This window comes from Antechinus flavipes, chromosome 5 (assembly GCF_016432865.1).
Source record: "Antechinus flavipes isolate AdamAnt ecotype Samford, QLD, Australia chromosome 5, AdamAnt_v2, whole genome shotgun sequence".
NCBI lineage: Eukaryota > Metazoa > Chordata > Mammalia > Dasyuromorphia > Dasyuridae > Antechinus > Antechinus flavipes.
The window spans coordinates 44,507,440-44,532,299 of record NC_067402.1 but is presented as its reverse complement, the minus strand read 5'-3'; the positions used below and the strand labels follow the sequence as shown (position 1 = coordinate 44,532,299).

General features: G+C 37.0%; 1 protein-coding gene across 1 annotated transcript in view; it reads left to right on the top strand.

Moving 5' to 3' along the window:
• GLB1 (galactosidase beta 1) overlaps positions 1-2,563 on the top strand; it is a 73,469-nt gene extending 70,906 nt beyond the window's left edge. Inside the window, exon 16 of the mRNA XM_051961838.1 lies at positions 1,872-2,563. Within this exon, the coding sequence (XP_051817798.1) occupies positions 1,872-2,096 (225 nt within the window). The 3' untranslated portion in view covers positions 2,097-2,563. The remainder of the gene's footprint in view (positions 1-1,871) is intronic.
• The last annotated feature ends 22,297 nt before the right edge of the window (positions 2,564-24,860 follow it).

Here is a 24,860-nt window from a genome sequence, read left to right as displayed (position 1 = left end):
AGGGAGTTGAGGATGCCCGAGATTGCAAACCTAAGTACTGGTGCCCTCAATAGACACAGAGAAACATGATGGAGAGATGCTAATGGGAGATTCTCTTTGGACATGTTGAGTCTGAGATGCCAACAAGACATTCTATTTGAAAGGATCAAACATCTGGTAGTGCAGGATTCAGGAAAGAGCCTCCGATTGGATGCAGGACTGTGGGAGTTATCAGCATGGAGATGATCATTGAACCCAGGGCAGCTGATTGATGAAAGGCGTACTTATTCTTTGGCCATGGATCCCTTTAGCAGTTTGGTGACGCCTCTATACGCCTTCTTCGGGTTATGTTTTTAAATATTTAAAATAAAATATGTAGGATTAAAAAGGAAACAATCTATATTGAACTAGTTATTAAGATAGTTTTAAAATGAAGTCACGGACCTCAGGATAAAAATACAAATTGAGAGGGAACATACATAGAAAGAAGAGAAAGTATAGGGGGGATTCCTATAGTTGAAAGGTCAGCAAAGGAAATTGAAAATCTAATGCATTAACAAAATGTAAGTTGCCTTCCCTGATAGAGGCTAGTCAACAATAGTTATCGTTTTTGAAAACTTGGGAGAATCAGACTAACAGGGGGGAGTAAATTGTGTTAACATTCTTCCAGGGAGGGATGAGAAAGGCTATTGGATAAAAGGATAATACAATAATAGTTTATTTCCATAGTGCCTTCTGTGTGCTAAGAACTCTGCTAAGTGCATTACAAATTGCATTTGATTCTCACAACTACTGTATGGAGGCAGTTTTTACAGATTTTACAGATGAGAAAATGGAACGAAATGGCAATTATCAGATGACTTGTTCATTGTCACACAGCTGATAAGTGTCAGAGCTTGGATTTAAATTCAGGTTTGCTCCAATTTCATTATTAAAATTTAGCATTTTAAATGTTATTGAATGTATACATATATTGGATTTAACATATTTTAACATTTAACATGCATGGGACTACCTGCCATCTTGGGGAGGGGATGGAGAGAAAGAGGGGAAAAATTGGAATAGAAGTTTTCGCAAGGATCAAAGTTGAAAAATTACCCATGCACATATATATGTTTTGTCAACAAAAAGCTATAATAATGTAAAAAAATAAATGATATTTATAACATTGGAGAGGGCAGTTTAAGTGGAGTGATAAATTTAGCGGTCAATTGCAAAGGACTGAGAATGAGTGAAAGGAGAGGAAGTAGAAGCAATGATGGAAGGTGTCTTTGTGAGTAGGTAAAATTGGCTCAGTCTCAATCTTCCTCATCTGTAAGAAGGGGATTATAATACTTGTCAGCCTTGCCTCAAAGGGATAATGGATGGACCTCCTTTATAAAGGTGTGCCCAATCAGCTCTTCTAGGAAGGGAGAATAGGAGGTAAAATGTCTTCTCAATCAGCAAGTTTGACTTGGGTCTTTCAAGGAGGCAGAGTTTCTGATCTGTTTGGACACAGAAAAGTCCAGGAGAGCATCTATCCCAGTTCCTGGGACAAGGGAGTAACTTTCAGGAAGATTGTTGAGGGTGGCCTTGTATCTGGTGGCTCAAGGTTGGCCACGAACCATTGTTACTCTGAAGTCGAGGTAACGCCAAATGCATTCACTTATTTTTTGGTGGAATGGCTCCGGAGTTCGTGCCTTCAGCGGGATACCTTGCTCACAGCCTCATCCGCCAACCGGGGGGTGGTGCACAGTTGGAGTTCTTATCGCCCTCAGTTTGAATCGTCTCATCAGGAAGAAGAACTGCGTTTGGCTGCTGAGAGATGGCCGCCAGGAACAGCCTCATGGTCCTCATGAAAGCCAGTTCCCTTCTTGAGTAGACTTTGACAGTGCCTATTCTCTTTTTTGCAGGGACAGATATGGATCAATGGTTTCAACCTTGGCCGCTACTGGCCGGGCCGGGGCCCCCAGGTCACTCTTTACGTTCCGAGACACATCCTGGTCACGTCTGCCCCGAACAACATCACTGTGCTAGAACTGGAGAGGTCTCCATGTGAATCCCAGCAGAGATGTTTTGTGGAGATGGTGGACAAGCCGGTTCTTAATGGACCACTCTTCTCATCGGAGAATCCCTAGAGGGGAAGCGATTCTTAGTGAAAGCTTGGATACTTTCAGAAGGACTTTCCTTTTAGAATCTTGATTTTTTTATAGAACCTAATGAATTTAGCCTAAAATCAAGTTTTACCCTGGCTGATTGGAAAATTGTGCGTATGCTTGTGTGTGTCGTGTGTGTGTGTACTTGTGGATATTAATTGTTAGGGTCGGTTTTACTTGTTGCCTTGTAAATTACAATCACAAACTCCCTGAGGGAGAGAACCAAGCCTACCCAACAATGACAAAACCCTGTAGTGCCTGTTGCCTCTACAGGGGCTTGCACCCTGTGGGCGCCATATGAATGTTTGCTATCGCTGATCATGGTGTTCGAACAATAAAGCACACATCCAGATTATTTTATTTTGCTTGAAGTATTTTTTTGATTTATTTGCAAAGGAAATTTATAGGGAAGAATTGTGTTCCCTGAATAAAATTTATATTCAATTTGATCAATGTGTCTGAAATTGTCTTCCTTTAAAGTGACAATTTGGAGTTTTTGTTCCTTTAGCTTCTATTCAAAGCTTCACCAAGTGTGTTTCCTATAATGCCATCTTTGAAGGACTTTGTATTCATTAAAATAGTATTTAAGAGGCACCTAGATGATGCAAAGGATAGAGTGCTGTCCCAAAGACCAAGTTCAAATCCTGCCTCAGGTACTTGTAACATTGGGTAACTCCTAAATTTCCCCATGTGTAAAATGGGACAATAATAGCGCCTCCCTTGCAGGATTATTATGGGATTCAAATGAGATAAATTATGTTGAGCATTTTGCAAAAGCATTTTCCAAATGATTATGGTAAATTTTTTTGTGACATATTAAAATCACATATTTATTTTGTGACATATTAAAACACTTCTAATTGTTATTCAGTCACGTCCATCTCTTTGTGACCCCAATTGAGGTTTTCTTGACAAAGATTCTGTGACCCCAATGGAGGTTTTCTTGACAAAGATTCTGGAGTGGTTTGCCATTTTTTTCTCCCCCTCATTTTACAGATGAGGAAACTGAGGCAAATAGTTAAGGGACTTGCCCAGAGTCCCACAGGTAGTGTCTGAGGTTAAATTTGAATTCAGATCTTCCTGGCTCTAGACTTGGGGCTCTATTAACTGCTCCACCTAGCCAGCCACTTTATTCCTTTTAAATTATCTTCATGCCTAGTATACATTGATGACGCTCTACAATGTATACATATACATACATACATACATGTAGGGAAGGGAACATGCATTTATTAAGTACCTAGTATGTACTAGGCACTATGCTAAGCACTTATTATTCTATTTGATCCTCACAACAACTCTGCGTGGTTAAGGCCAGATTTCTACTTAGATCTTCCCAACTCCAGATCTAACACTCTACCCGCTTCTTCACCTAACTGCTTCTATGAACTTGGTAACTGTCATCCCTCTACCTTCATGGTAAGGAGACTGGGGTGATAGCTGTATCCCCCACTATGCACCTCATTCTGTATCTACCAGATCTAAGCAATAGCAACTTTCCCTGATCCTTCACCTCCCTGTCTTCCCAAAAGATACCAGAAATCACAGGTGAGAGGCCCCTAGAGTCTCTAACCTAAGATTTCACTTCCTTGCCTTGGGAATGTGAGCGTGGGCTTCTTAAACTCCTCTGAATTGGCCGAGAAGGTGTGGATAAACTCACTGTGTGTATGTGTGTGTGTGTGTATATATGTGTATATATATAGATATTAGTGGTAGTAATAATTGTTAATGCAAACACCTGTAATTTACTCAATGTGGATACTTCACTAATTGCAGATTGGAACTCTGATGTAATTTAATAAGATTCTCTTTGTATGTTGCTAGGAAAATTCATAGGGGCAGATCAGTGGCACAGCGGATAGAGTGCTGAGTCTGGAATTAGGAAGGCTCCTCTTCCCGAGTTCAAATGGAGCCTCAGACACTTTAGCTGTGTGACCCTAGGCTAGTCCCTTCACTCTACCCAAGTTTCGGAGAAGGAAATGGCAAACCACTCCAGTATCTACCAAGAAAACCTCAAATGGCATTACAGAGTCAGACACGACTGAACAACAATCTGATAATGACATTGAGCATCAGCTGTGTGCCATGGCTGGTCCTCTGACAACAAGCATCATGTCTATTTCCAGAGCCGCATATCTTGCTTGGTGAGATCTTCCAGGCTTTCGCCACGTAGACAAGGACTTTGAGAAGCCAGGAATACCTCAATAAGACACATTCATAAGCTGGACTTTGACCAGAAAAGGTGCTATAAGAGTCTCAGTTGTAGGATATGGGAGGCCTTTGTCTTACAGAAGAGTTAGCCTTAGAGAAGAGGTCTTGGTGTCTTAAAATATTGTAAAGGGCTGTCATGGACAAGGGCAGAACCATCAGCAGTTATATTAAAACAAGTAGCCTCAAGGAGCCACCTGGAAAGGTTTCTCTAAAGCACCATATATGCAAATTGGAACTTTCTCAAAGACTGTATCAGTGATTCCTGCTGAGCAAAACTCAAAAGAATTGTAACTCCCTCGGCACCGTGATTTAATTATCACTGTTAATGGCATGTACTTTGCGTGTATGTTTACTGGAGACAAACTAAAACTAACTAGGGATAGTGGGAATGAGAAATACTCTGAAGCCCAAGTTTCACACTGACTTACCCAAAGTTACAGACATTAAGGAGCAGAGCTTGGATTAGAGCCCAAGTGATCTAGCTCAAAATCTACATTCATTCCACTATATCAGTCTCTAACAATGATTCTGACAGGTTCACTAACTATTTAATTCTTCTTAATTGTCCAAAATAGTAGAAAGGATTGAGGAAGCAGTTTCATGAAGATGGTAAAAGAGTTTATACAAGACTCCATTAGTTACTGTTGTAAGAAAAGCCAACCCACAACTCCTGAACTAGGAAGCTGGCCATGTGAGTAAAGAGAAGGGATTGGAGGAGAGAAATATGAAGGGAAAATCTTTATTTTCTTTTAGTTTTTGACATTCATTTTTAAAAATTTATTGAACTAAATACAAAATGAGAAAAAACTAGAAAAAAGAAAAATAATTAAAAAACCAAAATATTGTCATGTGCCCAATAAAACATCAGGGAAGATTTCAAAATATATAACAATATTCCATTTCACGAAAGCGCTTATAATAATAGGAGAAATTATATTCATGAGTGTCCATTTTTTCTTTGCTTCTTTGTAGGTTTTTTTTGTTCTCTACTGAGCAATGTTTACCTTATTCTTTTTACCTCTTTCATTCCCCACTACCTTTCCCAAGCAGGCTACAGTTAAACAAGGATATATTTATATATACATATATAGAGAAACACATATTCACCCCCACCTACAGGCCCGCATACATATACATATATCTGTATACACACATACATAGAGCTACATATATATATACTCAGACATATATTATGCACATGCATTTGTGTTTAAAAATGCATCTAAAACAGCAATATAGCTGACATTGCAGATTTCTCTCCTGATTGAATCTTTGAGTTTGACTTTGTTTAAGATCAATTATTAGTAGCCCAACTTTTTTTCTAGTAAATTCTACCCCCAGTCCTTGAGTAATTTCTGTATATCTCTTATTTTCTATCCTTGCTAACTTTCCAGCTTTAATTCTTCTCTTTAACTTGTCTTGCTATTACTTAACTTCCCCTCACCCATGGATCCCTCCCTTATCTTCTCCCTCCACCCTTCCCTTCCTTTTCCCATTAACCTACATACCATTATCCCACTATTAAACATCTTTCTGCAACCCCACTTTATCTTATGTTACTCTTCCCCTCACTTTGTCCCTTTTCCATTATTCTGCACAGCCCGTTCCACTGCTATTACTCCCCATGCCCTTCTGTACCCCACTTTATCCTATTATCTTTTGCCCATTAATCTACATACTTTGTCCCATTGCCATGAATCTCCACCCCCTTCTATACCGTACCTTATTCTATTCCCTCTGCTTCTTCCTCTCCACTTCTTTATAGATTTTTGGAGGGTGCTGTATCCTTCATGGTATATATGTAGTGTTGCCTGTTTAACCTATTCCTGATGTGAGTAGGTTTTCAGAAATATGAGCCTTCCTCCTCTCTAATTCTGTGTCTATTCTTCCTCTGTATTTATTTGTATAACATAATTATTATTTTTACCTTTTTTCTAGATAATTTTGCTTTTGAGAGTCAGATTATACTCAACTCTGTCCCAGTCTTTCTTTTGAGCGACCCAATTATTGATGTCAATCTTAAACATATGGTAAAAAACATAAACAATTTGACCACGTTAAGTTCCTTGAAATTGATCTTTGTTATTGGCTCTTCTTATATGTTAAATTGTCTATTAAGCTTCGGCTTAATTGAGAGAAAGACCTGAAAATCTGCAAGTTTGTTGGATATCCATTTTCCCCCCATTCAATATGATGGATAATTTTGCTGGATATGATATTTTGACTAGTTCTTTTGATTGCTAGTATATATGATTCCATGTCCTGCAGTCTTTTATTGTGGCTCCTAAGTCTTGTACAATTCTAATTATACTTTCAGCATATTTGAATTTTTTTTTTCTTGTCTCGTAAAATTTTCTCTTTAATCTGGGGGTTTCAAAATTTGGCAATAATATTCCTATGTATTTTTCCAAAAGGATTTCTTTGATTGGTGGATTTTTTCTATTTCTACTTTCCCCGCATGTTCTATCACTCCAGGACAATTTTCTTGGATTATTTCTTGCATTATTGTATCATACTTCATCTTTTTTTTTTTTTTTTTTTGGAGGAGTGTCACAGCTTTGAAGTAGTCCATTTTTTTTGTTGCTTGTTTTTCCTCAGTGTGTCTCATTTTCTGAGTTCTCTCTAATTAGGGAGCTATTTAATATTACTTTTTGGGTTAGAAGCAGCTTTGCAGTGTGCTACTTTTGTTTCCTATTCTTTGCTACCAAAAATTGCTGCTACAATTCTTTTTGGTTGTCATCTTTTAGAGGTAAATTCATTTTGGAAGAAAGACCCTGAACTATGGCCAAAGGGCTATCAAACTGTGCACACCTTTTGATCCAGCAGTGTTTCTACTGGGTCTCATTTTGTATTTTGTTCAATAAATTAAAAAAAAATATGATCCCAAAGAGATCTCAAAAAAGGGAAAGGGATCCACATGCATAAAAATGTTTGTAACAGCTCTTTTTGTTGTGGCTGAGAACTGGAAACTGAGTGGATTCCCATCAGTTGGAGAAAGGCTGAATAAGTTATGGTATATGAATGTTATAGAATATTATTGTTATAAGAAACAATCAGCAGGATGATTTCAGAAAAGCCTGGAGAGACTTACATAAATTGATGCTAAGTGAAGTGAATAAAACCAGGAGAACATTGTACACAGCTACAAGAAGATTATGTGATGATCAGTTTTGATGGTTGTGGCTCTTTTCAACACCGAAATGATTCAGGACAGTTCCAATGATCTTGTGATGGAGAGAGCCATCTACACCCAGAGAAAGGACTGTGGGAACTGAATGTAGATCACAACATAGTATTTTCACTTTTTTGTTGTTGTTTGCTTGCTTTTTTTTTTTTTTCTTTATCATTTTTGGTTTTTTCCTTTTTGATCTGATTTTTCTTGTTTTGCATGATATTATGGAAATATGTATAGAAGAATTGCACATGTTTAACATATATTAAATTACTTGCTGTCTAGGGGAGGGGTGAGGAGAAAGGAAAGAAAAAAATTTGGAACCAAGGTTTTGCAAGGATGAATGTTGAAAACTGCATAAATTTTGAAAATAAAAAGCTATTAATTTAAAAAAAAAAAAAAAAAAAAAAAGGAAGAGAGATCCTGGAGTACAATTCCATAGAAAGAGATCCTAAATCCCCAAGCAACTGCTCATAAAGCCGCCATGTGGGGGGAAATAGGGTAGGACCATGTGGAGAAAGGAGCCATCCTGAGAGCAAGAGTTGGGCATCATGCTGTCTGGTAACTTTCTCCTTTCACTAATTTTTTTGCCAAGCAGGAGCTACAATCAGTAGTTTCTATGCTGTTGGAAGAGTATATGTTCTACTAGCCCTAAGAGTTTCAGTGGGTAAGGCAGAATCCCAGTTCCTCCTTGCAAGTCTGTTTTTCCAGGCCAATAATGTGACTCAGACTGAAGGATAGATGCCTAGGAACACAACGTGTTGTAAAGAGCTGTTTTTGTTCTCCCTCTGTAGAAACTCAATTAGAGCGTGGTATTCTGTATTATGTCAGGTCTATGGAACCTAAAAAAAAAAAAAAATCACAAATTCTAAATTTCAAAAAATCATTTTTGAGAAAAGTGATTACTGAAATAATCTAGGGTTCATCATGATGTAATAGAACTGTGTCCCCCTGATCTTTGGGGGAATGGACCTGGATTAGAAAAACCTTGAATCTCAACCCAAATCCCTCTAGTCAATTTCCTCTAGTTAAGTCAGGGGTTCTTCATGTTTTTTGTGCTTTGACTCCTCTAGCAGTCTGGTAAAAACCTATGGACTCTTTATCAGGACAAATTTAAAGAAAAATAATTGAAAGAAATGTTAAATTTCAGTTTGAGGTTACTGAAAATATAATTTTTTTCATCCCCACCCTCCTGTTAGGTTCCCAGGGGAAACTCCCACAGTAATCCTCACCTACAAATGACTGATTTGGAGATCTTGACCTAGGGCATAATCACCACCCATTATTGACCTAGAAATTAGTCCCTCAATTCATCTGGAGATTGCTCCCTAGCCTCGGGCCATAGAAACCTAAAAGTTATCCAGACTCCTGTATCGCAACCCTTGCTATCTTCCTAATCAGAAACTAGCTCACTGAGAGACCGGCTCAGTGAAAATAAACCCATTTTTGCCAAAAACCTCACTTGGAGATTGGGCCTGTGAATTCTTTTGCACAACCTGCGACACCGGCCTGGGGATCCCCATCCCTGTTAGGGTATTTTCACCCCTCAACAATCATAGCCTTCCTTCCTCATCCCTAAAAAAGATGATTCCCTTTTTTTCCCCTTTTTAGTAGAAATCCTGTATGTGTATTATCACCAGCAGTCTGAGTTTGGACATTGGGCATCAACACTCGTGTGTTGCCTTCTCTGGCTCTTCCTTTTGAAAAGGACAGTCATTCTGAAAACCCCTCTTTTTAGTCAATGTGGAGGCCTTTTCAGATTTGTGGTACAAGAGATAGTCAGTATGAATATTCAATAGCACATAAACTGGTAGGAAAGCGGTTAATTTCCAGACAATTGATTGAAAACTTTGATTTTAAAATAATTCTTGGTTTGAAAGCTGAGTCCTATCTTTCCATACCCTTTATTGGCCTTTGCTGTAACAATCTGGTCTTTCTGTTGTGTCACAGTTCTCTTTTAATGTCCTGACCCAGTTTCCCTAATTGTCCTATTCAGTTACTCTGCCTCAGGTTATAACCATTCCCTCTTAATGTTTGATGGGATAAAGGTCTTATATCTTAGACCTTGGGCTATAATTATTCCCTCTTAATGTTTGATGGGGCAAAGGTCTTTATCCATTTTAGACACCATTAGAATATCAGGAGCCTCTCCAGTACCTCCCTCCATTATGTCATCCCCATCCAGGTACCTCCCCCATTATGTCATTGTTCTTGTTACTCTATAAAAGACTCTTGTATCTGACATTTGCTGCTGGATTCTTGGTGACGATAGTCTCATTCAGTTCTGGGATCAAACCATGGGTCCATTTGGTCCCAGTAAATCTCTCCCATTTAATAAATTATTAAATACTCTCTAATCTCTATCTTGCCCAGTTTCTCCGGCATTACATTTCAAGAATTGATTGTAATTTGGGGGCGTGTCATGGCAGGGATTGCTCATAGTTATTAGAAAATAGACCAAAAAAATAAAAAAAGATTCCAAAGACAAATTCCTTGCACTCTGTCAAACATTGCATGAAGAAGCAGTTGCAAGAACTCCCAACTATATAGTTTCTATATTTTACCAAGGAACTAGGGCTTTGTTTCTTGGGAGCTTTTTTCCTGGGGGATTGAGTCATCCTACGTCCTAAAGTTGCTATCCATATTTTCTCTAAACCAGCACATTGGTGCTAAGCAGGTGTAGCAAATAAAATTAAAGGTTAAATGAGATAGCGTTCTAATCAAAATCAGTTTCTTAGCAGTGACCTTATAACTGTTAACAAAGAGAGTCCAATGACCCCAATGAGAAAAACTAGAAAGATTTTTGAGAAGATGGGATGTCTATTGACACACAAGAAAGAAAAAATCTTGGTAGGTGTGGAGAAAAAGCCATGGATTTGGGGCAGAAACCTCATGTTTGGCTATACTAAGAAAAGTGGGCTGGCATTCATCTCCCCTCTCTAACAATTAAGAAGTGTTCATTGTCTTATGGAACTCATCTGCATCTTGTGATCTTTGCTGTGGGATAGAAACTACTAGACTTACTGTCTCTTGGGAAGAGAGAAAAATTCTCCTAATTGCACAAGCATGGGAAAAGACAGGTGCTAGATATTTTCAGGATGGCTGACTTGTTAATCTAGTTAAGTTGTGTACTTAAAGATAACCCAAGGGTTACTGGATGAGGAAAAAAAAAAAAAAACAGCTTTTCTTTTAATTATAACTTAAGCTAAATATCTGAGCAAAACTCAGGGACATACAAAAGTGACTTTAGGCAGATGCAGATTTGATTACAAGATAAATTCAATATGATATAGAATCAGATTAGCATTAATTTAATTTTCTTCACAGGGGAGGACACTTGTCTGACAGCCCACAGGGTTAGGAAGAAGCAGCAGGTTCAGATTAGATAACCCATCTCCCCTTCTCTGTGTCATGTGGTGTTGGTCCACCCTTAGGCTTAGAAAGCACTCTCTTAAGGAGGAGCATAGAGAGATTGCGAGACCTTTGGAGTGAGGTGAGACAGTGGGCAGAAACTCTATGGAGTAAGTGTTCTTACAAGGGCTTCTTCAAACAGTGTTTGACAAATGGTTAGAAATTTCTCTTTGGATGTTGGGTTGGGTTGTTCTATTTTCTGATAACTATGAGTAAGTAACTTTTGCCATGATACCTCCCCAATAACAATGAAGCTTTAAAGACCACAGATTGCTACAACAAAGGCCTACACAGAGGGGGAAAGCATCATGAGTATGGGGAGGTGGAACTTCGGCTTTCAACCAGGAATTATTTTAAGATCAAGATATGAATCCATAGCTTGAGTCCATGAGTGTTTGTGTGCATAGTTTGAAAAATATTTTGAGAGCTGATTTTCATTATCATCACCACAGTTTCCTTGTCTTGGGAAAAAGGATAATAATAATGAGAGTTGTTGTTGAGAGCATGTTGCTTTGTAAATGTTAAAATAAAACACAAATGTGAGTTGTTATTCTTCCTGGAATCACAAATTTAGAGCCAAATGAGCCAAAGAGGTTAACAAATTTATCTAAAGTAGTAACTAGTAAAACCAAGATTATGATAGAAAATTCAGCATGATTTCTCCTGAAGGATGATTCTTCCCCTAATAACCTGCTCACATTCCTACCTACGATGGGATATGGATACAACCTTTCATTCTCAAATCCTATTCCAGGAGAATACAAACATCAGTAGTCTTGCCAAAGCTTCAAGAGTGGGCCTGGTTTTAGACTGTGCTAATTTTATGTGAAGACTTTGACAAATAATATTGACATATTATTGATAAATAGGAATTTCTTGGGGATAGTAATTCATGACGATTGTCTCTTAATGGCATCATATGGTCTTGTGAACAGAATCTTATAACCAGGAAGACCAATTTTCAAATTGCTGACATTAGTTGTATGGCCCTTAAAAATCTCCTAACCTCTCCAAATCTCAGTTTCCATGTCTGTAAAATGGGAATAATCAAGTCTTGCCTCCTGAAAGAATGCCTTTCTGGTCCCTCCCACCTTATCTCAGTTCCTACTATTGCTTTCCTTTCTTAAGGTCACCTTCCAAATTTTCTACATACCAACTTATGAATTTTTTTTCTATCCTATTAGAATAGAAATCCTCTGAGGGCAGGGAGTGTTTTTGCTTCCTGTTTTTATCCTCAATTCTTAGGATAGAGGTTTGCAGTAGAGTGAGTCCGCATTAAATGCTTCTCCTTTGATTGATTGTAATTATTTTAAGAGGATTGTTGTGAACTTAAAAGAGATAAAACTGCAAACTTTATTTAAAAAAAATACTTATTAAAATAAAATAAATCAATTTAAGATAGATGAAATAAAACAAGCATTTCCATAACATAGTCATATTAAAAATGATGATTGCACATGGAACTGCAAATCTGTTATGTACAACTTGCTATTTCCTTTTGAATATATAATAACTTATCATGTAACTTCTTCCCCCTTTTTTCCCTTCTCACCTTCCACTCTACCCTAGAGATGACTACCAGTAGACACAAATATACATGTATTTACTTACATATGTATAAATACACACACACACACACATACACACACACACACACACATATATATATATATACACAGACTTTAAAGAACTGTAGAAAGGTCTGTCAATATTATTGTTGTTGAAGGAAGTATTCAAATGAAATCATGGGTTCCTGAAATACAGAGCATTGGTACTAAGTTTATTGTAAAGTATCCTATGTATCACTGCTATACAGTGACACCGGCAGAATGTTGGTATTAAAAAGTTGAACCTTTGTTTCTGGAGAAAACTTGGAGTCACTAAAAGAGCTGTACAATTTCTCGGATGCAAGCCATTTCACTCTCCTCCTGTTCAGCTCCGTGCCCAACTTATCCACATGTGCTTTTCATACATGGACCAACTTTATAGTTTATCCATCGAAATTCATGTCATAATGTTGGCAATATATATTCTTCATTTGTTGGTTTTTCTTGTGTGGATGGTCAGACCAAAATCTTTGAATAGTAATTGATCTCTTCCAGAAAGCTCTGAAGTTTTTCTGGTCTTAATGCAAGCAGTATAATATCTGAAAACAGGAACATCTGGAGGATTTTACCAACTTCAGTTTGCCCTCTGCTCTCAATTTTTTCCATCACAACTTTGTGGAGCATACTCTCCTTGTTTTATTCATTGCTTAATGTTTCTGATAGGAGATCTGTTGAGCCAGATTGTTTCTGTTGTCATGTTTTTCATGGAATAATTTTGCTATAATGATGTGAGTGGGCTGCAACATATAATCAAGAAAAATTTTTTTTTTTTTTTTTTTTTTTTTTTTTTTTTTTGTTGAGGCAATTGGGATTAAGCAGCTTGCCCAGGGTCACACAGCAAGGAAGTGTTAAATGTCTGAGATCAGATTTGAACTCAGGTCCTCCTGACTACAGGGCTGGTACTCTATCCACTGCATCACCTAGCTGCCCCTCAACAAGAAATTTTTAAGAATAGTAGGAGTAAAATATGTCACCAGAGAAATGTATGATAAAGAAAGAAGATGGGTTGGTCATGTTTTGAAGGCGTGAGATGGCAGATGGATATTTAAAGTACTGGTGTCTTTAAAATGGCAGGAGGAAGGAAACAATTCCTCTAGAATGTTGGGGGGAACCACTTTGGTGGCTTTATGGGAAGACTTGGAAAATAGTTGAACATCCAGGGCAAGGATGGATGAATTGCTATCTGAATCCCTGAAAGCAACATACAAGAGTCTGAGACCATATATCCATTAAATTATTATATAGTTATCAGTATTATCAGTGTATATAGTTATCAATCACCAATCCAAGGTCTTCAATTTGATTGAATTTGTGCCTAGAACATTGACTAATCTGGCTCAGTGTCATACCTCAAAGCCCAGTCTAGTCTGGCTTCTTCTCTTTGCTTTTCTTCAGTGAAAGCTTTTGATCTGCGCACTCGGTTTCATGCTCTTCCCAATTTAGTTCAAACCAACACTTCCTCAAGTGTTCAGCTTTTAAAGTATAAGCTTTGTGTAGTGAAGTTTGAAATAGAGATCTCTGAAATTATCTACTTGTTTGTGATGTGATAAAAAGCTGACCGATATTTGTTAAGCATCAATCACATGTCCAACACTAGCAGGCAGCAAGGATACAAAAGACAAAAATGAACCATCCCTGCCCTCCAAGAGCTTCCACTTTACTGTTCGGAAACAACATGGTTGTTTTCAGCATTTGAGATGCATCCTTAATACTTCTCGATGAGTTATGGGACTCAACAATTTAAGCCGATGGTTTCCAATAACACACTGGAGTTGAGTTGAATGAAGTCTTTCTCTCTTTTTATGCCCTGTGCCCTGACCATGGCTCACGTATAATGCGGGATCTTTAACAGATGGTGGATTCCCAAGGAACTACTTTGGCAAGTTCAACAAGTAGATAGTCTGTCTGAAAGCAACAAGTGGGTGGAAATTACATGAGACAGACTTAGAAGAGTTATGACTATCTCTCTTAGGTGGGGTCTCTCCAGGGTAGAACAAGTTGTCCAGGGGACACGAGGGAAGTGAACATTGCCCTCCTACAAAGTCATTACTTAAATGATTTTCAGCCCTGGAAATACCCCTTGATGCTTGATAAGGACAGCATTATTTTCCTTGTGGTTAATTATCTTTTTAAAAAATTTTAAATCCTGCTGCCTTCTTTGTATCATACAAACAAATTATACTCTGATTTCAGAGAAATGAAATACCCTAAGATATATTAAGTGCTAATGTAACTTTATCTATGATGATTCAGAAGGGAGCTTTGGGGTCATTGGTATGACTACAGTTACCATTTCATAATAATATCTATTAACTGGAACCCGATAAATATGATCTCCTAATAATTGTATTTTTGCTAACTAACTCCTCTTAAAGAATGATTTTTCTAAAAACTATTCAGATTATATCCTTTTTGTGAATTTGGGTTTATTATAAATTCATTGTAACTCTTTACATTTTTAAATCTGCAGCACTGAGTAAGAAAACTTTTCATTTCTGAGGGACTTCAGGTACTGTATTATTCAATGATGTTTGGTACAGTGATAACTCCATTTATTCAGTAGAATCAGGAATGTTTCACTTCGAGAAGAGAAGACTCAAGTGGATATGTTTGAAAGACTCTGAAGGAGATATTTGGCTTATTCCATTTGGACCTAGAGTCAAGAATCAGGAGCAATGTATAGAAGTCATAGAGGCAGATTTAGGCTAGATGTCAGAAAGAACTTCCTAACAACAGTCAGAACTCTGTAAAAGTAAAATGGGTTATCCCAAGAGATGAGTTTACTACTTTTTTAAGGTCTTCAAGTAGAATCTTGATGACAATTGGTTGGCTTCATTTTAATGAGAATTGATGTGTTTCTGGGATGGACTAGAAATTTTAGGAGTGAGCAAACTTTGGACTGTGGACCAAATTTGACTCTTCAGTTGTTGGGGTTTTTGTTTTTTTAATTAATTTTTTTTTTTTTTGCTGAGGCAATGAGGCTTAAGTGACTTGCTCAAGGCCTGTCACAGCCAGGAGGTATTAAATGTCTAAGATCAGATTTGAACTCAGGTCCTCCTGACTTCAGGGCTAGTGTTCTATCCACTACACCAACTAGCTGCCCCCTCTTCAGTTGTTTTTATACTATTTATGAGTTAAAGTTTTTTCTTTTTTACATTTTAAATTATAGTTTTATTGTTTTTGTTCTTAAAGTATTTTATTTTTTCAATTACATTTAAAAATAATTTTAAACATTTATTTTTTTTTAAATTTGAGTCTCAAATTCTCTTCTCTCCCCCTCCCTACAAAAGAAGATAAGCAATTTGATATAGGTTGTACATGTGCAATCATTCAAAAGACATTCCCATATTAGCCATTTATTATTTTTAAGAAGTAAAAACCATTCTCAGCTCACTAACTGGATGTGGTCATCTGAACCATGGTTTGCTGATCATTGTACTAGATGGCTGCTCAAGTTCCTTTCAATTCAAAATTCCGTGATTCTTTAAATTATGTTGCAGTGAAGATGTATGGTAGCAAATCATGAGATGCCAAAATAATTGATCAATAATTTTTTTTTAATCCTAGATATGTATCATGTATCAGGCACTATTCTAGTCACTGTGGATATAAAAACACAGATTCCTTTGGGAAAATAATATAAGTAAATAATATAATTTACATATAAGTAAATACTTTTGGGCATCGGGTCTTTGATTTCACTGAAATAGAGATTTCCAAGTGAGAAAATTCTTTACCAACACATATTAGCAACACATGTGATCTGTCATTTATAGTCCTAGAGAATAACCTGTATGGCTCAAATAAATTCAAGGTTAATTTTTAGGTGAGAAGAAAATCATCAGAGCAGATGGAGAAGCAAGAAAGGCCTTATGGAGTGACATTTAAGCTGCATTTTATAGGAAACTAGAGATTGAAAAAAAGAGGAAGAGGTGGGGTGGGAGCACATCCTCAGAATTGGAGCCAAAGAGTAATGACAAGTTATTCTCAGTGAAGATTTATGTGCGTGCTAAAATAAAATATATGATCAAGGACAAGAGTATGACCAGAAAAGGAGGCAGAATATCCATATATGAAATATGAGTGATAGTAAATGAACTGTCCAAGTGCTACATAGGCACCCTTGAAAAAAGAACCAAGTAAAAGTCCCTAATACTTTGGAGGGGGGAATCCTCTATGGAAAATTTCCTGAATTTCCTGACTTCAGGTCTATCATTCTATCCACCACGTCGCCTCGCTGTTACTCTTCATTTTTGTAAGGTAAATGACTCTGTTTCTTCTAGTCACATAATATCCTTAAGGGTGTTTTTTATATCATATATTATTGCAAATCATCATTGGTAATAGTAGTAATAGGACTACGAAACATTTCCCATTGCTTTATAGTTAATTTTACTTTATTTTGAGGTTGCATAATTTACAAATATGATATCATTAGGAGAACATTGGTGTTAAACATGGTGTGATTTTTGGCAGCAAGTAGTTTGAAATAATTGACTGAGCCACACAGTTTGTAAAAAGTGACTAAACCCATTCTCTTCTTTTTATTTCTGGGATGAGATTGTGGCCCATCTGCAATACCTGTCCAAGAGAGAAAAAAATGGTAATAAGTTAACTCACTGGGCCACTCATCCAGTTATATGTCATAATGTGGGCAATATGGATTTTTGAACTGCTTTATTTTTCCAATGCATATAACTTAACCAATCCCTTGAAAATAATCATGGATTTCAGGCAGCTAGGTGGTGCAGTGGATAGAGCCCCAGCTGTGAAGTCAGGAGGACCCGAGTTCAAATTTGGCCTCAGACACTTAACACTTCCTAGCTGTGTGACTCTGGACAAGTCACTTAACCCTAATTGCCTCAGCAAAAAGATAATAATAATAATCATGGATTTCTACCAAATCCCCTGTGTAGTATTCTAAAGCTAAATTGAGTTAGCACCATACCATTGGTGAACAAAAATATCCAGAGAATATCATCATCGATAGAAAATCTATCTTTTGTGTGAAATCTATGCAGAATGTCTTCCATTATTCTAGCAAAGAGAGTTTCACAAACTCATTTTGAGTTATTTTCCTGGCCTGTCCTCAGAGGCCATTTCTTCCAATGCTAAATGTCCTCAGTGTTCTGTGATTTTTTGAATTTTTATATTTCATTTTTTTCTGCCATTTTCAAATTCCTTGATGCTATCAGTTTATCTTCCTCTAATAGTTCTTTCTTTCTGATTTGTGGTTTTTCATCTTCTGTAGGAAAGAAATCAGATATAGAAAACAAAATTGATAGAGATTGTGAGGGAGCACCTGAGGAAGTGTTCTAGAGTTGGGGAGGAGATTCTTAACCTCTTGGGTGTCCGAGATCCTTTCACAATCTGGTAAAGCTAATGAATCTCTTCAGAATAATGCATAAAAGAAAACATATAGAATTACAAAGGGATCTAATTATGTTCAAATCAAATTATATTCAAAACATATATTTTTTAAAAACCACTTTCTTGGACTCCAGAGTTCTAGACAAAAGCCATGAATCCTGTGCATGAATTTGATGACACATATTTCTCAGCAATGACATTTCACCTGTTATCTCATGCCTTTGCACGGGTTATATTCCATGTCAGGAAAGTTTTTCCTTCTCCATGTTATCTCTTACAGCCCCTATATCAAGGCTTTGTGGCTTAGCTCAAGTGCTATCCCTTACAAGGGGTCTATGCTGACTTTTTAGTGTCCATCCAGAAATTGCTTCATTTAAAAAAATACCTTTTCTGTTTATTTATCTGTGTGCATGATTTTTTTGAGGACAGGGAATGTTCTGCACGTGTCTTTGTATCCTTACACATTGCCCAATGCATTTAATAAAATGCTTGTTAAATTGAATTGGATTGAACTTCCAGATTCTTTTAGGCAGGCAAAGTTGCTAGATTCTTGGTTCTGCTTACTTCATTCTGCTTCAATTCCTGTAAATCTTTCTGTGAGTTCCTCCTATTTGTTGGTTCTTATATTCTATTATGTTTCTGTATCAGAATGTTAAGAAAATGTAGCTATTCTCTAATCAGAGGAGACTGACGACTTTGTTTCTAGTTCTTTGACAATCCACAACACTTTATTTTTTTTATCCTTTTACATGTATTTTGTATTATATATTGTAACAATAAGGGTTTGTATCTTATCTGTCTAGTAGACTGTCTAGGAATTGAGGACTGGGTAAATCTATCATAGTTCTGGGAATACAGTAGGTGCTTAATAAATGTTTTGAAATCACGATTAGTGGTGAAAGGATTATGGGGAAAGGGTCTTAAATAACACTATTGGTAAGGTCATCATTATGATTATCTGTTAGATCCCTGGGGGTCTCATCAAAATTCTAAATTGCATTTTTCTTGACTTTTTAAAAGCAGAATCATTGAATTCTTTATTTTTAAAATCATTTTGTCAAAATCAGTGGTATATCAAAATTTTTTGCTGAAGACCTAGAGTGACTAACACCTTTCGTTTCTCATTTTCTTGTTACTATCTTGTTTTTAATAAAACTGAACCATAAGCTGTATTTGCATTTTACCATTTGGGAAAGAAACAGTGAGTTAGAGAAAAATATTCTTTCTAGGCTAAACCACAGTGCCTTCAAGAATCTACAGACATTACTCATAAATGTCTGGTCAAAGATCCAAATGGTCACCTGCCTGAGAAAAAGGTGAGACTCAAAGGTACTGTAAAAACAAGACTATAGCGGAAGTTTTTCTTTAGCAGCATAATTCATTTATGGTTGCTCATTTGGGTGCAAAGTAATCTAAATCAATACGGGCTGGTTCATATCGGAACCAGAGGAAACACATACGTGACTTCCCTGGCCACTTTCCCTATGATCAGTTTACAAGGAGAAGAACATAGAGTTGAGAAAGCTTCTGAGAATCCCAGCAATTCAGACCCATCCAGTTGGGCCCAAGTCTGCCATTAAGATAATGATTTTGACCAGGTTAATGATTGTTCTGATGAACTTTTCATATTTTGGGAGAGACTTTGATGACCTGGAAAGTATCAGGGAAGGACAGCCAAGATAATAAAGGACTTTTGGATCAGGCTAGACAAGGATCAGGCATGGGGAGTATTGAGGCTGGAAAGAGAAGATTTGGGAGGGAGGGAGGTAAGGTGTTACCTGTCTTGATTTTGGTTTGGGACGATCTATTTTTGTGTGAGAGAAAGATCGCCCATCTCATTGCTGTTTCTGTGTCTGATACTCTTCAATCATCCCCAGAGAATATAGTCTCAGACAAGCACCATGTCAGTGACATTGCCTAAGCAATTTTGTACCACAAACTCACATGCTACTAGCCAAGGAGGTATAGACTAGCCACAAGCAAGGGCAGGGGGGAGGAGGAAAACCACAAATACACATGTAACAGGTATACTTGAGGTCTGGGGTCTGAATGCACTCGCTCTGACCACACTCACTTTTATGACACCCAACCTCAGCCTGCCACTCGATTCGTGGACTTACTTAATTTGTTAGTGAGCTTATAACAATATTGAATAATTAATGTTGCATGAATAAATATGTGATCTTATTAACTAATTAGCTTGTTTCCCACTCCAACTCATTAAATATTGATTATTCAATGAACTGAGAAAAACCCTTCTTTCCCATTATTATTTTTATTTATCTGTATTTAAATATTAAAATCACTAAATACACAATTTGTTGATAAACAAGAACAATAGCAACATAAAGACAAACACTACACGTGTGCATATCTATGCATCTATATATGTATAGTTATAGCTACTTATATCTATTTATTACACAATATTTTGTTGACCAGCATCAGTGCTAAAATTGCTTCCAACTCTTAATTTCAAGAAACTGATTCATCTTCAATTATCTGGAAACACAGTTCTAAATTATTCAATTCATTTTGGGTAATGATTAAATCTCTTAAGTATCTTCTTAATAATTCTCTTTAGGATTAGTTTTTTCTCTTTATTTTCCCTTCAATAAGTATAAGTAACAATTTCTCTCAAAATATACTGTGCTGCTAGAAATCAAGCTAGGCTTACTGGACTACAGGTTAAAATCCAGTTCCCCTTAGTGCAAAAAAAAAACCAAATGAAGGTGGTCTAGCTGTACCTGATCTAAAACTATATTATAAAGCAGTGGTCATCAAAACCATTTGGTATTGGCTAAGAAATAAACTAGTTGATCAGGTTAGGAATAGGATAGGTTCACAGGACAAAATAGTCAATAACTATAGCAATCTAGTGTTTGACAAACCCAAAGACCCCAACTCTTGGGATAATAATATACTATTTGACAAAAACTGCTGGGAAAATTGGAAATTATTATGGTAGAAACTAGGCATTGACTTGAACTTAACACCGTACACCAAAATAAGATCAAAATGGGTTCATGATTTAGGCAAAAAGAATGAGATTATAAATAAATTAGAAGAACATAGGATAGTTTACCTCTCAGACTTGTGGAGGAGGAAGGAATTTATGACCAAAAAAGAACTAGAGATCATCATTGGTCACAAAATAGAAAATTTTGATTATATCAAGTTAAAAAGCTTTTGTGCAAACAAAACTAATGCAGACAAGATTAGAAGGGAAGCAATAAACTGGGAAAACATTGTTTTACAAGTTTTAAAGGTTCTGATAAAGGCCTCATTTCCAAAATATATAGAGAATTGACTCTAATTTATAAGAAATCAAGCCATTCTCCAAATGATAAATGGTCAAAGGATATTGTTGGAATCTTTACAAAGTGTTAAGTCATTAGAATTGATAGAGACAATAATTATCTAATTTAGCATGGTTCAGTATGATTGATCTGATCCTACAAGGAGATGTTATGAGCCAGAACTTGAAACAAGGTACTAAGTGGAATTGAGGAGACGATGTTTAAATCTAGTTTAGAACTGATTTAATCCTGCAACAAATAATGGTTTCCCAATGATATAATGATTGGTGTGTACTCAGTGTACAGCATATAAGCAAGAAGTTCTCAGGGCCAAAGAGTACTCTGGGAGACTCAGAAGCCCACAAGCCCACTCTGAGAGGCGGAGACAGATTCATTCCATATTCCACCTTTGTGCTGGCTGGAGAAGCCACGAGTAGAGTTGAGCTAGAGGCAAAAACTGGAAGAGCTAAAAGACAAGCTGCAAGAGCTCTTGGAACCAAGGAGGGAGAAAGAACTCTAAGAAAGCTAACCAGGTCCAAGGAAAGAGATAAGACTTGGAAGGAGAAAATATGTTTGGATTTTATCAGCTGGCTGTATTTGGGGTGATTATTACTTAGAACTGAAACTAAGGCTGCCTCCAGAAAATCTCCCCAAGAAACCTGCTCCCAGAGAACCATTATAGAAAAAGAAGAACACCACGGGATATGAACAGACAATTTTCAGAGGATGAAATTGAAACTATTTCTGCTCATATGAATGAGTGTTCCAAATCACTATTGATCAGAGAAATGCAAATTAAGACAACTCTTGAGATACCATTACACACCTGTCAGATTGGCTAAGATGACAGGAAAAGATAATGATGAATGTTGGAGGAGATGCGGGAAAACTGGGACACTGATGCATTGTTGGTGGAGTTGTGAACGAATCCAACCATTCTGGAGAGCAATTTATGCCCAAAAAGTTATCAAACTGTGCATACCCTTTGATCCAGCAGTGTTTCTACAGGGCTTATACCCCAAAGAGATACTAAAGAAAGGAAAGGGACCTGTATGTGCCAAAATGTTTGTGGCGGCCCTGTTTGTAGTGGCTAGAAACTGGAAAATGAATGGATGCCCATCAATTGGAGAATGGTTGGGTAAATTGTGGTATATGAATGTTATGGAATATTATTGTTCTGTAAGAAACAATCAGCAGGATGAATACAGAGAGATCTGGAAAGGCTTATATGAAAGGCTGAGTGAAATGAGCAGAACTATACACTTCAACAACTATACTATATGAGGATCAATTCTAATGGAAGTTGTCATCTTTGGCAATGAGAGGATCCAAATCAATTCCAATTGATCAGTGATAAACAGAACCAGTTACACCCAGCGAAAGAACACTGGGAATAAGTGTGAACCACAGCATAACGTTTGCCCTCTTTCTATTGTTTGCTTGCATTTTTGTTTTTCTTCCTGGTTATTTTTACCTTCTTTCTAAATCCGATTTTTCTGGTGCAACAGGATAACTGTATAAATATGTTTACATATATTGTATTTAACATATACTTTAACATATTTAACATATATGAGACTGCCTGCCATCTAGAGGAGGGGGTGGAGAGAAAGAGAGGAAAAGTTGGAACAAAAGGTTATGCAAGGGTCAATGTTGAAAAATCACCCATGCATATGTTTTTTCAATAAAAAGCTATATTTAAAAAAAAATTCAGTTCCCTTTCTTGAAAATTGGGATCATTGACCTTTTCCAGTTCTGTGACACTTCTCCTGTTAAACATGATCTTTCTAATATCACTATCTCCTTTCTACTAGTTCTTTCAGTACCCTGAAAATACTTGGGGGGATTTTTTTTTCATCTGAACCTAGTGTCTTGAGCTCAGCAAGAAAAAACTACATAGTCACTATCTCTCTATTTTGGAGCTCACTTTGGTCTGAGTTACCTTCCAGAAATAAACTTGAACACTGCTAAAAGTCTTTATAATAGTAGCAAGGCTGTTACTATGATTGGTAAGATCTATTTCCTCCTCCTTATATCTGCTCCCCCATCTCCACCCTAAGCTGTTCCTGTGCTGCCATAATGTTGACAGAGCAAAGCTTAACTAGAAGTAGTTCAGCATCCTTCCTTGCCACTGAATTGGTTCAGATTTTTATGCCATAGGGTACATCACTTTGGACAGCTACATAGGGAAAAATCTGACTACCTATCCTACCTCAGACCCACAGGGGACAACTAGTTCAAGGTTCATGGGGTCATCTTCGCTGGGATTCCCCAAGAATTACCCTAAGTTAATCACTCTAGTGTTTATTAAGATGGGAATCCCCATTGAAACAGTGACCCTACAGGGTTCTCCCTAAATAACTAAGGTCATCCTTTCCTATTCAACATTTACAAGTGCCATTACTAGCTAGGAATGTCATGGGGGCTCATCCTGGAGGCTTGAGTTTCTGAAGCACTTCTAGAAGAAGGTATAGGTGTGTGTATGGGTCTAGGTATGTTTATGTTTGTGTTTAGGTTATGTGTTCAGAAGGTTTTTTAAGCCGTTTCTGGGGCACAAAATTGGTACCTGTTGAACTTTGGTAGCTGATGGTTTTGTGGCTGATGCTAAATGATTTATTTGTAAGCATTTATTTGTACACACTATATTAGGAGAAGGTAATAAACACTTCCTTAACACTATATAGAGCCAGGTACTATGCTAAATATTTTTTCCCAAAAATATTGTCTCATTTGATCCTCACAACAAACCTAAGAGGTAGGTGCTACTATTATCATCATTTTACATTGAAGAAACTGAGGCAAACAGAGGTGAAGTAAATTACCAAGGGTCACACAGCTGGTAAATGTCTGAGGCCATATTTGAACTGGTCTGCTTGGCTCTGGGTATGGTGCTCTGCCATTTGCTGCCTCATTAGACTATCTATGCTAAGTATACTATATACCATCTTATACTATCATATCATCATTGTCCCCTGGCTATTTTGAATATGCCTGTTTTTCTTACCTAATTTCTTACCTCCTTAAGGACAGGAACTACATAGTTCCCTCTCTTTGTGCCTTCCATGTTGTCTTGTGAGATGCAAGTTGTGGGACTTAATAGAACTGGAAATCTATTCAATTCAACAGACTCAAAAATATATTATATTGGTATCTTTTGTTTTTGTACAATTTCATTTTCAAATTTGTTTCTCTTTTTTGACTTCCCAGAAAGAGAGAAAAATTAATAATTCAGCAAAACTAACCACATGTCATGTGAATCTGAAAGTTTATTCAGTGACCCATATCAATAATTTTCTCCTCCCTGCAAAGAAGGGAAGAAGGTGCATTTTTTTCCAACTTTGCTTCGGGGCCATGCTTGGTCATTATAATTACAAAGAATTCCATTTCATTTTCTTTTGATTTTTCCAACAAGGTGATCCAGTGGAAATAGAATTATTATGATTATTTTGAGTGTCCACTCCCCTATTTTCTGAATAATAAAACCAGAGACATTGAGTCCCAGATCACCCAGAAGAAGATGCTGGCTCCAGCCAGCACTCTTTGTAAGCTCTATTTTAGTTCAGTGTATTAGATATAGGCAACTAAATCATGAATAGGAAGCTGGACCTGGAGTCAGGAAGACCTGAATTCAAATCCTGTCTCAGACATTTCCTAGCTGAGTGACCTTGGGAAGTCA